This window comes from Morus notabilis, unplaced genomic scaffold (genome assembly GCF_000414095.1).
Source record: "Morus notabilis unplaced genomic scaffold, ASM41409v2 Scaffold1725, whole genome shotgun sequence".
Taxonomy (NCBI): domain Eukaryota; kingdom Viridiplantae; phylum Streptophyta; class Magnoliopsida; order Rosales; family Moraceae; genus Morus; species Morus notabilis.
In genome coordinates this window covers 27,501-43,500 of record NW_010362632.1, presented here as the reverse complement: position 1 = coordinate 43,500, position 16,000 = coordinate 27,501, and the positions used below count along the sequence as shown (strand labels likewise).

Genomic DNA, 16,000 nt, shown 5'->3' with positions numbered 1-16,000 from the left:
TTTCTTAACCCACCTAAGGCTAAGGTGATAACTTTTCCGTTAAAGCAAAACATAAATTGAAGTCCAGTTCATTCCACTAATTTAAATTTTATTACAGTAAAAAAATTTTAAAAAATAATCACATTTAATTATAAAATCACATTTTAATTTAAATTAAAAAATTATACAATGCTTAAAAGATTTCTATTCAACCCTGACGAAGCATAGTCCTGTGAGGCACCGGGCACAAACTACAATAAAAAATGTTTGAATTGTGATGTTAAGGCCTCGTTCATTTCACCGATTCGAGTTTTCAGTTTTAGGTTTCTACAGTAAAAAGCTCTCAGAAAATATCACATCAAATTTTTCTGCTACAGTAAAAAGCTCTCAGAAAGTGTCACATCTCAACTCGAATTGAAAACTCAAATCCGCGAAGTGAACGAGGCATTAGTAGTACCCACCCAAAGTGACGTCTTTTCCGCCAAAACAAACCGAAATTTATCACAATGAGTCGGCCATCTCAAGACATTGTTTGGCCCAAATCCGGTAAGATCTCAGCTGTGATACAAGTGTCACGTTGAAACTACTTCAGCCCCACACACATGCACACACACACAAAAAAAAAAAAAATCATAATAATAAAAAGAGTGCTGTTGAACGTAAATGGGCCAGAGAAGAATCACACCGTCCATTGAGGCTTAGGTGGGACCGGCCTGTAGCCAATCACATGCACTCGTCCACCTAACCATCTTCCCTCTGGTTATTTGCCCAACCACGCAGACCCATTAAGACGACGTTTATTTATTATATTCATTCATAATTTATAATTATTTATAATATTTTTTTTATAAAAATTACACATAAAATAAAAATAATTTTAAATTATAATTTTAAATATATAAATTAAATATAATTTTAAGCCGAAGTAATGTCTTATCATCGATGACGTTTTTTTGTTTCACCTTTTGAATTGAACTTGCCTGGTATCAGAGTACTCGAAAGCTTTCACCGACACTTTTGTAAAAGAAAGTAAGTTGGATTACATTTGGGCAATAAATGCACTAAAATAGAAAAGAGATGGAATCCAAAATCATATCATGGTTCGGGTTCAATCCAAAATATGTAAATTACAAGTCAAAATGTATTCAAGAATTCCTTTTTTTTCCGTAGCTCTTCTAATTCTGTTTTTTTCTCCATAAAAGAGAATAATTTGACATGTAGGGTCCGTTTAATTTATTAATTTGAGTTTTTAATTTGAATTGAGATGTAATTTTATATGAGAATTTTTTACAGTAATAAAAAAATTAAATGTAATTATTTTTTAAAATTTTTTATTATATCAAAACTTAAATTTTAAACTCAAGTTAGTGAAATAAACGGGACCATCCATTCCATTTGAACGAAACGTCCAAACCCAACCTTGTTTTTTGTTCTCTTCCGAGCTCTACCACATCATAAAATACCAGAAGGATAACAGCTGTTTTAGGATGGGTCCCATTTTGAGCAAAACCCGATTGCGTATAGGCGGCTAAGATGGACGATGAGTGCCAATTAGGTGTTTGAAAGCAATGATGGGCATGATCTCTCATGTGCCCAACGAAATATGCGCCAAATTCGACGTTACATTTTCAAATACTTTAATGATTAAACAATATGTCTTCTACGAAAAAATCCATTAAACTTGTACGTCATCTCTTTTTTTCTTCTTGCTCGTCTTTTATCTTGTTTTACACTGCTTATTGAAGGTTATATTTTATTTTTTGGATTCAAAATTTATTTATCATGACTTTTATAAAAATGTTTAGTTCTCTAAAAAAATTCAATCAAACTTCAAAATTTATATCTTAAGTTTAATATAAATTTATGAATATTTTTTTATTCCTTTTTCAAAAATTTAAATATTATTTTCATATTTGTTAAATAAAATTAATTTTTATTCTTTCTTGTCTAAAAATATAAGGAATTGTTTTCACTTTTTTAAGACCCATTTAGTTCGCTGATTTGAGTTTTTAATTCGAGTTGAGATGTGATTTTATGTGAGAACTTTTTACTGTAGCAAAACTCGAATTCTAAACTCGAATCAGTGAAATAAACGTGATCTTACTTCGTTATTTCCGCCAATTTCTCTCAAACCAGATTTCGTAAATAAAACCAATACAAAAGTGCCTCCCTTTTCTCTAATTGGAACAGGGGAAAATATTGTATTTTATTCCACCGCATTGTCAACAATAATTAATAAACGGCTTATTTAATTTGTTGATATGAATTTTTAATTTGAGTTGAGATGAAATTTTATATAAGAATTTTTTATTATAATAAAAAAATTTAAATGTATCTGTTCTTAAAATTTTTTTATTATAATAAAATTTAAATTTTGAATTTAAATTGATAAAATGAATGAGTGAGAGACAAACGCACAGTTTTGTAAGCCGCAGGTTCGTGGCAAGCCGTAACCGTTTGATTATGACTGGAGTCAAAAAAGGACCCACACTCCGATGCAGTCTCTAGTCTCTCCGATTTTTATTTCCTGCCTATGATCAAATCAATCATAGCTCACCTTGGCTTACGACGTCGTTTGAAACGACAGGTGTGGGTATTTACGTCATTTAAAATTGCTCTTTAAGTTTATCTACTTACGTGCCGCTTTTCTTAAGATGATGTCTGTTGTGCTTTGCTGGAACTGACCACAGCTAAAAAGAATACTACTCACTGTACCCCACGCACGCGCCCGAAACTCCACTCGTTATTACTATAGTAAAAAAGTTAAATATAATTTATTTTGATAATTTTTTACTGTAATAAAATTTAAATTTTAAATTTAAATTTGTGAAATGAACGGGACTTAGCACATCATTGGTAAACTGCTTGTCGGATGTTCAAAAAATCCATTAAACTGTGAAAATTCCTGATTCCAATCAAATTAAATTAAATTATTAATTATTTTTTCTTTATTAGAGAGTTTAATTGATTTTTTAATCTAAGTTTTCAAATCATAGATTGCGTTGACATTTAGTTTATGGATTTAAAATTGTGATTTTAAATTATTATCGATTTACATGTATTTTTTGTAAAAGAAAATACTGTAGCGAATCACGAACTATAATTCAAATCATGACACGAATACATCAACTAAACGTCCTCTAATCTGCCCAAAAATATACATATATATTTTTTAATTTTAATATATGTTTATACTTATTTTAATTTGTATTGATCATAATAAATGTTCTACACGTATAAAATATACCCTATCATATTTTTATTGGTTTGTTTTAAAACTTTAAATTGTGAACTTTTAGACATTTGTTATTTTTAAGTTATATTGTGAACTTAAACCTTATTTTTATTTTTATTGATTAACGATTTTATAATTTTTATGAATCATTGCAAACTTTTTAGTTTTAAACTTAAACCGCCTAAACCGTTTATGAGTGATTTTATTCAATTTAGTTTTTGTTAAAAATATCAAATAGTCTAAAAAAAATTATTTTCATTTGGTTGGTGGTTTCTTAAAAAAAAAAAAAAAAAGTCCAACCCGACCACGAACACTCCAATGATTTTTTGTGATTATACTGTAATTCGATATTCTAATAAAAACTAGTGAATCGACTATTCTATTTTTCCCAATAAACTAGTGTGTTATCAAATATTCAGTTTCAGAATTTAGTAAAAGTAAATAAGTAGTTTTGTGTTTATCTCTCACTATTCTAACCTTTTTTTCACAATTTAGATATTGTTTGTTTTACAAATTCAAATTTTCAATTTAAATTATGATATAACGTTTTTTTGAATTAATTGTAACAAAAAAATTAAATGTGATATTTTTTAAAAAAATTTAACTATAAAAACTTAAAAAATAAGCGAGGGCTTAGAAAGTATAGATGTGTTATTTACGTGAGTTTTTCTATCCTGACCAAACTCATCACTCGTCATGGCAATTTGTAAATTCAAAAATAGAATTTTTAATACGATTATTTTTATTTGATAATTTAGCGCGTTATTTAACAGTAAGAATTTTGGTAAAGGATATTCTGACTTTTTTGGACAGCCAGCTAAAACTCTTTACGCGGAAAAAAGAAAAGAAAAAGAAAAACCACGCGCCAGAGGTTTCAGAGCAGCACGCTTCCCGTGATTGGAGGAGCAAAAAGAAATCACAGTTCACACTTGACTGTAGATTGTGAAACCCTCCCAATCTACTTCTCTCTCTAGAACTCCCACACACACTCTCCCTCTCACCACTTCATTTGAGCTAAAAAGCCCGATCCTTTATCTTAAGACAGAGGAATTCAATCACCCCAATCCAAACACCTCTTAAGTCTCAACCATGGCAATGGCGATCATGCAAATGCAAAATCTCCTCCTTCTCTTACTCGCCATTTCCATGGCGGTAGTGGAGGCGAAGCCCAGAGGGAGTGGAGCAAGAGCGGCATCTCCGAGGCTGTACACTAACTACTACCGAAAATCGTGTCCGAGATTCGAGCAGATCGTGCAGGACACCGTCACCAACAAGCAGATCGCGAGCCCAACCACCGCCGCCGCCACAATCCGGCTCTTCTTACACGACTGCCTCCTCAACGGCTGCGACGCCTCCACGCTCCTCTCCTCCACCCCCTTCAACAAGGCAGAGCGCGACGCCGACATCAACCTCTCCCTCCCCGGCGATGCCTTCGACGTCGTCGTCCGCGCTAAGACCGCCATCGAGCTCGCCTGCCCCAACACCGTCTCCTGCGCCGACATTCTCGCCGTCGCTACACGCGACCTCCTCACCATGGTCGGCGGTCCCTTCTACACAGTCCCCCTCGGCCGCAAAGACTCCCGCGTCTCCCGCGCCTCAGATGTCGACGGCAATCTCCCCAAACCGACAATGCCGATCTCCGAAATCACCCGAATCTTCGCCCAACGCGGCTTCTCCGTCCAGGAAATGGTCGCCCTATGCGGTGCCCACACCGTCGGATTCTCCCATTGCAAGGAATTCAGCGATGGGATCTACAATTACAGCAAATCTTCCCAGTGCGATCCCCAATACAATCCTAGATTCGCCGCCGGATTGCGGAAAGCTTGCGCTGATTACCACAACAACCCGACATTGTCCGTCTTCAACGACATCATGACTCCCAACAAGTTCGACAACATGTACTTCCAAAACCTAGCGAAAGGATTAGGGCTTCTGAAATCGGATCACACTCTGAACAGCGATCCGGCGACGAAGCCGTTCGTCGACCTGTACGCCAGGGACGAAAACAGGTTCTTTACGGATTTTGCTCTGGCGATGCAGAAGCTCAGCGTCTATGGAGTCAAGACCGGAAGAGCTGGAGAGATTAGACGAAGGTGTGATCAGATTAATTAAGCTTAATCACTTGAATTAATCTTAATTAATGACGTTATTGTCGTTGTCCTTGTTGTTTATTGAGTGGTGGTTGATTGGTTGAGGGCAATTTTCTCTTCAAGTCTTCTTCTTTCTTGGTTCTGTGGTGATTAATATTTGTTCTGTATACATGTTTTGTTGTATCAACCGGATATTTACTGAACTTAAAAAAGATATACTTATTTATTTTCTTCTCTGTTTTCTTCAAATTGTGTGAAGTTACGGGAAAAGTGGTGGTTATTAATGTCAATTAATTGTAGTTTGGGTATGGGGTTTGTAGTAACCCAAGAGATGAAAACTACTTCTTTCGATAAATTAAGATTGTTTATAATATAATTAATGAAGTGATTAGAGTAAAGCTTTTTGATTAAATTTTTGGGTTGAACTTCGCCTGTTCTCCTTGTTTTGAGCAATAATTGTGAGACTTTGGTTTGGCCTCTGTGAGTCGAGTTGTGCATGTGCGTGGCCGTGGCATTACGTTATCTGATTCTCTACTGAAGAATCCTTTTTTAACATTTTGCTAAAAGTGATCTCTTCTCAACACCTGGGGAGGCCACAGTGAAAAGAAAAAAGAAAACACTCAATGTCTGAAAAGGGAAACGACACCTGACAGGCATGTGCTAGTTGGGGCTGCGATAAGACAACATGCATGATGAATTTTACCAAATTGAATGTGTTGTAGTCCTCTTGATTTCTTCTTCTCTCTCTCTTTTCTTTTTTTTTTTGTTTTTTTTTTGTGAGTTTGGTTCTGGTTTCATTAGAATCAGAACCACAACATATGAAAAAGGAAACAAACTTTTGCGAGGTTTGTAAGCTTAACTATAAATCTTGGAGCATTGAATGGGAAAACCTTTTCTACATTGGTTCACTTTTCATGTTATCTTAGGTTGTTTGGTTGTTAGATTCATGTCATAATTCGAATCATAATTCGTAATTTGGTACAGTATTTTTTCTCACACAAAATATACGAACTATAAACCATGATTCAAATCATAGTTTGAATCCTTCAATTAAACATCTCTTAAGTTTCAAAACAGAAGGGGACTTTTACAAATGTGACAGAAGGGGACTTTTACAAATGTGACGATCGCAATTTTTGAGATGATTTCTTGTCACGCAAAAAAAAAAAAAAAAAAAAAAAGACTGCTGCTACTGTATTACCGGTAGTAGCCGACCATGCTACCAGCTCTCTAATCTATTGTGCAACCTGAAATTTCTCAATGGAATACCAAAAGTTCACAAGAAAAGGACTCGAGGGAGAGGAGGCAGGGGGGCGTGTTGCCGACAGCGGAGCAACACTGAAAGGAAGGAAGATCATGCGTTGAGACCACGTAGTTAGGGACGATCCAGACATGGCACTCCCATGCAGGGGAGATCTCGCCATGGCGCCATGCACCTCAAGCAAGGGTGATCTTTGGCGTTGAACGACAAGGAGTGCACAGGTGACAAAACCTTGTGCCAAGAATCTAATTGGAATGGTTTGGATGAATTTTGGGCCTATCCCTATCAAACTTGGTTGGGCTTTCGCTGTATGAAAAGCTGGAAATCACGTGCGGGTCAATGGGGAAAGGAAAATGTGGGCCACAAGTATTGAACCATAGAGCCCTGACCGTATCATGGGTGGGGACGTGGGGTTGAAATTGAAGATTGAAGGTTGAAAGTTGGAGTTGGTAAAGGAAATATGATAAGAGTGAAGTTGATTGATAAAGTTGAAAATGACTTGTCCTTGAGGGTCATGACCATGCATGTCTTGCCTTGGTTTCCTCAAAATGGTACCCAAGCTTCATAGTTTACATCCCATTTTACCCAAAACTGTTTCAAGATAAACTCTCTCTGCACTTCGTCTAGCTTTCAATTTAATCCTGTTAATTCATATTTCATTCCAAGATGCAAACGGTGGAACTTTTACAAGCAAAGACGAGTTCCTGTTTTCCTCTTTCTCCGGGGAATTGCGACAAAAGCCGACACACACACAAAGGTTATGTTTAGTAGCTTGTATTGTACTGTATTGTATAAGGTATATTGTATTGTATTGTATTATGTTGTGTTGTCTTATCATAATACAATACAATATTTAGTGTCATAATGTATTGTAATTGTATAAAGGGTTAAAATGTAAAATTTTAATCATTTTAGGGGCAAACAAACATGCCTCCAATATGTTCAGCTCTTGTTTACTGATTAGAGTTTAGTTAATTTTACATCCATCAAACTTGGTTGGGCCTTGGGCTTTTTCTTTCATAAGAATGAAGTCGTAGCTAACAACTTCCATTTGTTGGTTTTCGAAAAGAAGCACAAAGGACTGGAAATACCAAGAATAAGAACGTTCACTTCGCTGATTCGAGTTTATAATTCGAGTTGAGATGTGATTTTGTGTGAGAGCTTTTTACTGTAGCAAAAAAGTTAGATGTGACTGTTTCTGAGAACTTTTTACTGTAGTAAAACTCGAATTCTAAACTCGAATCGACGAAATGAACGGGCCTTCATTGTTGGTGTTTTATAATTATGAGTTTGTACCATTTGAATTTCAGTTAGTGCTCCAACTTGATCCCATTTACTACGTTTGAGCCTAATCGAAAATCATATAAACATATTAGAAAAAATGGAACTTGTATTCCTAGGTTTAAGACACTTGACATGACTAGAGCCAAAAGACATCACAAAGTAAATCCTAATTAAAGCTACAAATGCTTTGTCAAGAGAAAATGTATAAAACACTTGTATTCCTAGGTTTAAGACACTTGACATGACTAGAGCCAAAAGACACCACAAAGTAAATCCTAATTAAAGCTACAAATGCTTTGTCAAGAGAAAATGTATAAAACTCGACAACGATAAGAATTAACACGTATACATAAAACCAAAAAAAAAAAAAAAGAATATGAACAACGGGCACAAATTAAGTTTCTCAAAGCCTCGTTTTTATTTACACTTTTCAAGATTCCTAATTCGAGCGAAAGAAAACTGAATGAGAGCAAAGCACAATACAATAGCCAACTTCTCCATTTTCCACCTAAAAAAAATTCCTGTAAACTTCTCCAAATAATTACAATGTAGGCCCTCCAAATAAGATAAAATAATAAATGACGAAACGCGCGAAACGAGTCATGAACTCCAACCCCTCGATCAAAACTAGGACGAGTTACCACTTGACTCACCGATTCCATCCCCGAGTCCGAACCGAGTCTCACTCTCGAACTCTTCGTTGAGCAACTCCTCCCAATCCACTTCCTCCTCCTCCTCCTTTCCCTTCATTACCTCTAGCACCATCCTCGCCTTTTGCCTTGTCCTTGCGCTCCCCGTCGCCTCCACCTTTCTCAGCACCTCCACCACCCCTGCCTCCTTCGCCACCGCCTTGAAACGCAACCCGCTGTGACTCAGTGCACACAACACGCCCACGCAACTCTCCTGAGTCGACTCGGGCACCAACTCGGCCCTTCTCAACATACCCACTAAACACTCCACCGCACCCGCATCCAACAACGCAACCCGCCCGTCGACACTCGAGCCCAAATTGCATAAAATCAGCAAGATCCGACCCGTCATGTGGCCTGTCTTGGCCATGTTCAGAAGACCCGGAACCGCCCCGAGCTTAACGAGTTTGAACCGGTTGGTCTGAACGAGTGAGAGGTAGTACAGAGCCAGGGCCGAGTCATGCCGAGTTCGCTCGCTGTAGGCTCGGAGCAAGTGCAGCAATGGCTGTAAAGCTCCCAAGACGCCAATGGCGGTCTTGTTGTCGTCGTCTAGGGCTAAGCTGAAGACCGCACCGGCGGCGTGCTCCTGAGCTTCGGGGGACCCACCCTTGAGGACGTCGATCAGAGGAGGGACTATTCCCGACCGTAGGATCTTGATCTTGTTCGACTTTTCCAATGATAAATTAACCAACGCTGCGACCGAGTTCACCTGAACACCGGTGTACTTCGAGACGATCAGAGATCGTAGGGCTGAGAGGAGCCGGTAAGTGCAGAGGTGCGCCCGGGTGTCTTCTCTGGTCCGCGTGATCTTTCTCAGCGAGATCAGAGCCTCCTCGACCTCGAATACTTGTTGGCTTTTTAGACTCATCACTATTTCCTCTTCTTCGGAGGAAAAAGAAGAAGAAATACTACGATTTGGGGCTTCAATTTCCGACGACGACGAGGAGGAGTTCGAGAGCGGAATTTCCGACGACGACGACGACGACGAGATCGCGAGCGGAGCCGGCGGGGTCATACGCGACGTCATCATTTCAACGGACTCCTCCAAGCTCGAGGAGAACTGAATACGACGTCGTGCGATCTCGGCCGCCAAATTCAGTCTAGGGCTTTCTCTGACCGTCTGTATCAGTTCCTTCTCGGTGACGACAACCACCATCTTCTCCTTCTCCTCCGTTGTGGTTTTGCTCTTTGGACTTTGGCAGCAGGACGCCATGAACGTACGGAGGAGCTTCTCCGCGGAACCGGAATCAAGAGGCTTGGGAGCGTCAATGAAGGAGCTTCGGCACCAGGCGGCGATAGCGGATTTTAGAGCCAAATTGGGGATTACGGAGGAGAAATCGGCTATTGAATCATCCATTAGAATGGGCGTAAAGTTGAGAGCTTTACAGGCATCGACGCAGGCACGCTCGAAGGTGTGGCCGGAAGAGACGATAACAGGGTCCGCCATTAAAGAACCAGTGATGGGACAGAGAAAATCCCTCGGAGGCTCCTTCTTCGGTACTTCATTCTTCAACGGAACAGTTGAATTCGATGAAGACCTCTGAAAAATCTTCCATTTACTCCTGGTATTTCCCGTTTCTGTGCCCTTCTTCTCTGCTTTTTTCTCTTTTTTGCGTTCACGTTGTTTCTTCTCCACAGGTTGGTGGATCATCAACGTCATCATACCCTCCTGAAACTCCATCTTTTTCCCACTCTTCTTCTGCACACACACATCAACGTCATCATACCCTCCTGAAACTCCATCTTTTTCCCACTCTTCTGCACACACACAAAAAAAAAAAAAGATCAAAGCTCTTCAGTTTCTTAACTTGTCATTGGTTTTCTGATAGTCGGAGAAGACGGTGAACGAGAGAGAGAGATTGAAGGCTGTGGAAAATATGAACTGGGTTTTGGGTTTTTGGTGATGGGGAATGATGGGATTCTAATTCCCTGTCTTTCGGGAAAATCAGGCCAATCAGAAAAGAATAGGTGGTGCAAACACGGAACTACTCAACAAGATTGCTTCTCTGGCTTCACCTGAATTACTTTAAAAATTCAAAAAGAATAGATAAACGGAAAACCCGTCCTTTTGGATTTATCTCAGGTTATTTTATTTTATTTTTTAAGGATCAGCTGTTTACTCAACGAGTAATCTTTTTTTTTTTTTTAATTTAAAACTTTTAAATGATGTGTTATGTTGCAATTGGTTAGACATCATTTTAAATATTAAAATTAAACACATGACTTGAATCTAAATAATAAACATAGAAGGACAAATGGTAGAATAATTCTAATAGAAATCTTAAAACAAATCTAGTTCTTATCAATAATCAAACTCAAAGAAATATTAAGATTTAAAATAATTCCACATAACTTAAATAAATCCTATTATTATGTATTCGTTACTCATCACCCTCTTTTTTTGGACTAAAACTGGTTATTTCTAATGCAACATTTGATATTATGACTGTGGAAGAGAAACTACTAGTAAAGGTACTAACAACCAGACCACCCCTTTTACCGGTCCTTTTTTTTTCCCTTTGGCTTAACATGAATTTTTTGTTTTGTTTTTTCTTTTATTGATCTAGATGAATGATTTACAAAAATTTATTATTAGCACTTTACAGCCTAAACAGGTTTTCACTCCGTGACATAATAGAAACTCCGTGATATATAAATGAAAAATATATGTATTTTTTAATTTTTTATGAATTTCGTGTTGTATTCGGATTAGGCAGGTTCAACTTGAAATTGATTCATATTTTTCGTGTCAATTTCAAATCGATTTAATTTTAATCCGAACATCTTTTTTCTCAATCATAACTTATAAAATTCGTATCGTGACCTATATTCCCAGCCTTAATTCCTTCCGATTGATTAACCTTTTTTATTTTCTATAGAAAAATACAAGCTGCTCGAGACCAAGCTGCTTTATCCCACTATACTCACTCGTTGAGAAAATCAAAAGGAGAGGGCCCCTCACACTTTTCCCTTTTTCCTCCAAAAGATTTTTATTTCCTTTTTTATTGGTGGAAAATGGCTCTCTCTCATCACTTTGCATGGAGAATGGAGATATTCCAACTAATTAAGTCAGCAATAATGGCACTGCCTTCATCATTATTGCATGCTTAGTTGCTAAGTTTCCGTAGTATTTGTTATCGACTTTGTAAGTGTATTAGGCTGGACAGGTCTCCTTTTTTCTTTACCAAAGTTATCGATTCTTTTTGGCTGCTCAACACACATGCCTAAAGATTATTTACTTTCATTTCCTCCAAATATTGGACAGATCTAAAACATGTTCCATAACTTGGGGGTCTTTCACGTTAATTGTTGTGGTCTGTTTCCTTTGTTTACGTTCAAAAATGATACTAATTAGTTGACAGTGTAGGGCAGTTGTAGGCGATTATGATCGAACCCTATTCTTCTATTTCATCCAATTCAGCTTCGTTTTGGCACTCAAGTAATCATCTTAGTGGAGAATATGCTCAGTTATATTTATATATGATTATAACACAAATCAAGTTACCTAACTTTACACGTGAGGAAGGTACGTGCATGGTTTTTTTCTGAACTAAGAAGAGGTCCTACATCCATGAGCAATGTTCAAAAGCCTGAACAATTTGAGCTAATTATTTAGCTGTGTTTGTCTTTGCCACCCATTAAACCATGTATCCTTAACTTTTAAGTGTAGGACCCACTAACTCAACAAGTAAACAGAGTTTTATTCTCCGGACGTCTATTAGCATCCAAATACAGCATCTAGAAAGATCCTTCTTATATGTGAATTTGTAATGCATGCTTTTTAGCTTTACAAAAAGAGTGCAATACCTTTACAATTGGCATACACCTTTTTTGTTTGTTATTAATAATAGCCGAGCAATAACTCCCCCACAACTCTTGTCTAGTCCTCACATGGATACCTGTACGGTTGAAAGGTGAAAAACACCTATTTTTCAGTCTTCCCATTCTGTGTTGTTTTTAGACTCTGGGAATATAACTTTGCCTGAATTATGCTTAACAAATAAAAATATCCTTTTCACTTTTCTCTTTCTTTTAGGCTCACCATGTTTACGAAATTTGACTTCTGTTTTGGACGCACAAGAACTCTTTTTCCCAAATATATAAATTCTTTACCATTTTGTCTTTAGAGGACTGCCCTCTTTTTGCTGCACTTTAGTTTCTGGAAACATGTTTGTTGATTTTTCCAGGGTAGACACAAATGAAAATGAAGGCTTTTAAGAATCATTGTGAAGCTCAATCTAGATTATACTGATGAAGGCTAATTTAGGATTGCAAATTTCATGTTTTCCGGTCAAAGGTGCTGCTTTTTCAGAATTAAAGTAATTGCCTTTAGGCAAATTGCTTGAATCAGCATTTCAGCCAATTAAAGAAAAATTATAGTTTCATGACAAACATTTAGAAAAGTCAAATTGTCTTATTTATTTAATAAAAGATAATAATAAACTTCATCCTAAAAAAAGATAAGAGTAGTAAATTCAATCAGAATTCAAATCCTAAATATTCAAGTTCATTACAAAAAATAATAATTTTGGTTTGTTATTTAGAAATTTTTTTGGTGTTTCTTTTTTTTTTTAGAAACACCAGTATTTTTTACATTTTTAGTGTTAAATTTAATCAAAATCACACTAAATTAAAAAAAAATATATATATATAGAGAATAGACAATCTCTTGTTATTTAAAAACTTTTTTTATGGGTTGAGCTGAAAAGTATTATTATTTTTATTTTAAAAAAAATTGAACCGGGGGATCTGCAAGTTTGTGGAGAAGGAATTGGATTCTCAAATATCGAAAAGGAAAAGATTTATTTAGAAAAAGAAAGAGAGTTTCGCTGGTGTTCCTAATTTTTTGAAAATACTGGTGTTTTTTATTTTTTTAGTCATCAGATCTAGTTAAAATCACATTAAATTAAAAAATATATACAGAATAAATAAATTTTAATATAGATCTGACAGTTAAAAAATAAAAAAATACTGGTGTTTTTAAAAAGAAATGACACCGAGAAAGTCTCAAAAAAAAAAAACTACAAAACCACCTTAATTCTCCATATGATAACAAATTTTATGATGGACGTGAAGTCATGTGGGGTTAAAGAGTAATGAATAAGTTTTTTCCCTATAAATTTAGTCTGCTATCTTTATAGGATTCTTTAAAGGAAGATTTTTTGATACACCGGTATACCGGTAGGTTAAGTTTTTTTAACAGTTAGATTTGTATATTTTTTTACTTTTACATGCTTTTGTACAGATTTAACGAATAGAAAACTTAACATACCGGTATGTTAGCGTACCAGAGAAAGTCTATTCTTTAAAATTTTAGTTTATATTTATTATTATGGAGGTTCTCTGGTACGCCGGTGTATCAATAGGTCATATTTTTCTAATTATTAGATTTACATACTTTCTAACTTTTATGTTTAAAAAACTTGACATACTGATATGTTAGTCCTTATCAATTAATTAAACACTTTTATTATTTTTTTTTTCCTGTTCTGTCGCATGGTTTTTGGACATCGTATAAATCTCATTATATGAGCAAACAAAACAATAACACGTAATGCCTTCAAAAAAATAATAACAACTTTATAAATCTCAATTCCAACTTTCACATATGTACGGACCCGTTTAGTTCGCTGATTCGAGTTAAGATTTAATTTTATGTGAGAGCTTTTTACTGTAGCAAAAAAATTAAATGTGATTATTTATGAGAGTTTTTTACTGTAACAAAACTTGAATCAGCGAAATGAACGGGACCGTAATTTTGTCCAGAAAAAAAAAAGAGAGAACCCACATATGAGAGATGACCACGGGGTCACGTTGTCTCCGGGCTTGTGCGACAATTAAGCGTCGTTTTGTAAAGATATTTAAACGGCACATCGTTTTCTGTGATGTCTTTTTTTTTCTTTCCCCCCCATTTTTAAAGAAAAAACTGGTGTAAACTGTAAAGAAAATGCAGTTCAAACTATCCAAGGAAGACGACATATCTTTTGATTTCTTTTGTCGTTTTTTGTTTATATAAAAACGGTGGTTTATGAATATCAAAAGGCAAATCGTTTTATCACATTATTTGTCGTTTATATCTGTCAAATAGCAAAAGGTTGTCTCTTCATTTTTTTTTTTTTGCTAATCAAAGTGTTGTCTTTTCTAATTTTTATACACTTTGATATTTGTTGTGGTTTTTACATTACTTGTCGTTTCACCGTAACACCTTTTTTTGTTTATTTATTATGATGTATTTCACATTGGTCGTTTTCATTTATTATTGTTATTATTATGTATATCACATTAGTCGTTTATATTTTACGTTTTTCTTCGTATTGTCGTTTAATGTGTATTGTCGTTCTCACATTTCTCGTTTTTTTACCTGTCGTTCTAGCATTTATTGTCGTTTTCTCTTGACGTCAATAATAAGAAAATCCACTCCTCAAAAAAATAATAATAAGAAAATCCGAGGTGGAAATTTAAAAGGTAGGAGATTAGCGTGTGGGACCGGAAGCATCGTTAACAAACAATGGCGGTTTCCGGTTTGGTTTGTCCTGCCTTTGGCGTTGGCTTACGCCCCAAGTCAATACGCGACCTTTACCTATAAATCTACAAGTTTTGCATCAACAAACTTTCAGCTTTTCTCTTTTCTCTATCTTATTATCTCTCTTCCGTTTCTTTCTCTTCCAAAAATCTAAACAAAAGCATTTCAGAGTTTTCGATTCCCATCTTTTCTTCTCTCAATCCAAACCAGACGCCATGGGAGGAGGAACCGAAGCTTTTCCCGATTTGGGAAAACACTGCCAGCACTCCGATTGCCACCAACTCGATTTTCTTCCCTTCAATTGCGACGGTTGTCAAAAGGTACAAAAACTCTAATCAAGATTTCCTAATTCTTGAAATTTCAAACGCTAATGAATTGGATTATTCGATTGTTGCTATGCAGGTGTTTTGTCTTGAGCACCGCTCTTACAAGTCCCACGAGTGCCCCAAATCCGACCACGGCAGCAGAAAGGTCGTCGTCTGCGAGATCTGCTCGGCCTCCATAGAGACCACCGGCCGCGACGGCGAAGGCGAGAAGATGTTGCTTGAGAAGCACGCAAAGTCTGGAAGCTGCGATCCCAACCGGGAGAAGAAACCGACGTGTCCCGTTAGGCGTTGCAAGGAGGCGTTGACGTTTTCCAATTCCAGCGTCTGCAAAACCTGCCACCTCAAGGTTTGCCTTAAGCACCGATTCCCCGCCGACCATGCCTGCAATAAGGTGGCGGCGGTATCGGTGGCGGCAGCGGGTGGTAATGGCGGCCGCCGGTGGAATGATAAGTTCTTGGCGGCTTTGGCTTCCAGAAGTTGGAAAGATTGTGCAAAAACAAAAAGTGGGTCTGGCGGTTCTGTTTCTTCTAATGCTAAAACTAATCCGTCTGTCAAAGCGTTTTAGGATTTGAACATTCTATGATCGGATTGTTTATGGATTATTATTTTCTGT

At 36.7% G+C, this 16,000-nt stretch overlaps 3 protein-coding genes across 3 annotated transcripts in view; 2 read left to right on the top strand and 1 right to left on the bottom strand.

Moving 5' to 3' along the window:
- Positions 1–4,092: 4,092 nt before the first annotated feature.
- Positions 4,093–5,553, top strand: LOC21387029 (peroxidase 31). The gene has a single exon (XM_010102627.2). The coding sequence runs from the start codon at positions 4,304–4,306 to the stop codon at positions 5,324–5,326; it is 1,023 nt and encodes a 340-aa protein (XP_010100929.1). The 5' UTR covers positions 4,093–4,303; the 3' UTR covers positions 5,327–5,553.
- A 2,697-nt stretch (positions 5,554–8,250) lies between these two features.
- On the bottom strand, positions 8,251–10,239 carry LOC21387028 (U-box domain-containing protein 40). The gene has a single exon (XM_010102626.2). It carries the CDS (start codon positions 10,217–10,219, stop codon positions 8,477–8,479), a length of 1,743 nt encoding a protein of 580 aa, XP_010100928.1. The 5' UTR covers positions 10,220–10,239; the 3' UTR covers positions 8,251–8,476.
- A 4,914-nt stretch (positions 10,240–15,153) lies between these two features.
- LOC112092419 (zinc finger AN1 domain-containing stress-associated protein 12) overlaps positions 15,154–16,000 on the top strand; it is an 875-nt gene continuing 28 nt past the window's right edge. Inside the window, exons 1-2 of the mRNA XM_024168543.1 lie at positions 15,154–15,381; positions 15,464–16,000. The exon at positions 15,464–16,000 is cut by the window's right edge and continues 28 nt beyond it. Of these exons, the coding sequence (XP_024024311.1) occupies positions 15,277–15,381; positions 15,464–15,952 (594 nt within the window). The 5' untranslated portion in view covers positions 15,154–15,276 and the 3' untranslated portion in view covers positions 15,953–16,000. The remainder of the gene's footprint in view (positions 15,382–15,463) is intronic.

Coding starts and splice junctions, on each gene's coding strand:
- LOC21387028 (XM_010102626.2), bottom strand. CDS start 10,219: ATGGAGTTTCAGGAGGGTATGATGACGTTGATGATCCACCAACCTGTG.
- LOC21387029 (XM_010102627.2), top strand. CDS start 4,304: ATGGCAATGGCGATCATGCAAATGCAAAATCTCCTCCTTCTCTTACTC.